We start from the raw sequence: 1,696 nt of genomic DNA, 5'->3' as shown, positions 1-1,696 counted from the left end.
TCACGGTCTCTCCTGCCCGGGCTGGCTTTGAACCGCGATCCTCAGATCTCAGCCTCCTGAGTAGCTAGTATTACAGGCGTGAGCCACCAGCGCCCAGCTCACGAAACTCTTAATTCCAGTTAATCACCAAAGAGTAGGCAGAGGAGCTGTGATTCAAGTGGTAGAGTGCTCACCTTGAGCAAAAAGCTCAGGAACAGTGTTCAGGCCCTGAGTTCAGGCTCCAGAACAGACACATGCATGAATGCCTATACACACAAACACATACAGAAAAAAACCTGTGTATCTGATGGATGTAGACATGACCCATGCTTCTGTTTTCTAGGATGTGTATTCTGGCACACCTACCAAAGTTAGACATCTGGACTGTCAAGTGGAGGATGAATTTGATTTGGAAGCTTGTTTAACTGAACCCTTGAAAGAATTCTCAGCCATGAGCTAACTGCCATCTGGCCGCCACCATGAGAAAGTTTCCTCCCCTGGCCAGGTCAAGGCTGGAGAAGCATGTGCTGTGCATTTGTACTTAATGGTCTGTTAATAGTTCATTATCTCATGATCACTTGTTATTTTTGCCTTATTTTTTAAAGAAATGTTAATTTTTATTTATAGTATGTTTTGCATGTTTTAAATTGTAAAGGGAGTTAAAGCCAAGGAGAATCGAACCAGGAACTAATATTGCAACAAATCTAATGCTAATGTCCAAGTCAGACTGCCAAGCGTACTTCATCTGGTTTCCTTAAGTGTCTTAGATTTCAAGTTGCCTGTTGTCATATGGGTTGCTTGCTGATTCAACCATGTATTCATGGGACCGGTCTGGAGTCAGTTTCTTTTACAGGTATCTGACAATTCTGAGTCAGACAGTTACAGTGATTTTGAAGACTATTTTCTGGCCTTGTAATCCTGCCCCCCCCTACAGAGCTCTGAAAAGTCAGTTAAATCGAATTGTTAAATTAGTGGGTTTTATATTAGCTATGCAGTCTTAATTTGGAACTTGTAAATAGTTTCAAGATCTTAATATCAAGAGTTAAGGCATTTAGAACATATTTAGAACGTATTTCATAAGACAAGTTAATTTACCATGTAAAATTGCTGTAAATGATAATGTGTATAGATTTTCTGTTCAGGTATTCAATTGTAAACTTGTCAAAACTTGCATTTCTATTGCTTTTGTATGGAATGATGTTGAAAAAAATAAAAAGCACCTTCTGTAACTGATTTGTACTATGGGTAGATGGGACATGTGGAGTGATTCAGTAAGCCTCTTTCTCTAGCTCCTGATACACATACAGCCTTGGGGAGGCACGGGCATCCTTTAGTGACAGTTGTGTCTAGAGATGTTAAGTGGTGGACAGGCACAGACACCATCAGTCTTAGTTCTTGCCCACCACATGGTGGGAGGACCCTTGACTCAGCATCCTGGTTATGTATCACTGCATAGCCTGGCTGCTTTGGGTGCTCAGATATAACTAACCCACCGCCATGGCCACCTGTCACTGACTTGGAAAATGATGTTTGTTTTTTGCAGGAGGTAGACTGGCGGCTATGTTCGAGTAGTTTCTGAAGGCAGATTCCCTGGCTGGTGTTCCTGGCACATTCATAGGCTGTAGCACTGGGCCCCAGCAGGAGGCGAGGCTGGGAGGCCACTCAGATTGGAACTGAACTTGACTCTGAGGCTGGGGTGCCACAGGGTAGAGCCAGA

General features: G+C 43.0%; 2 protein-coding genes across 2 annotated transcripts in view; both read left to right on the top strand.

Moving 5' to 3' along the window:
- Positions 1-1,208, top strand: part of Slbp (stem-loop binding protein) — a 36,573-nt gene extending 35,365 nt beyond the window's left edge. Inside the window, exon 6 of the mRNA XM_013023927.1 lies at positions 323-1,208. Coding sequence (XP_012879381.1) covers positions 323-439 — 117 coding nt within the window. The 3' untranslated portion in view covers positions 440-1,208. The remainder of the gene's footprint in view (positions 1-322) is intronic.
- Fam53a (family with sequence similarity 53, member A) overlaps positions 1-1,696 on the top strand; it is a 28,373-nt gene that overhangs the window by 6,489 nt on the left and 20,188 nt on the right. The gene's annotated exons all lie outside the window — the stretch shown is intronic.

This window comes from Dipodomys ordii, unplaced genomic scaffold, assembly GCF_000151885.1.
Source record: "Dipodomys ordii isolate 6190 unplaced genomic scaffold, Dord_2.0 Scaffold71, whole genome shotgun sequence".
In the NCBI taxonomy this organism is placed as follows: Eukaryota; Metazoa; Chordata; class Mammalia; order Rodentia; family Heteromyidae; genus Dipodomys; species Dipodomys ordii.
The sequence above is the reverse complement of the archived record's forward strand: the minus strand, read 5'-3'. Positions and strand labels throughout refer to the sequence as shown.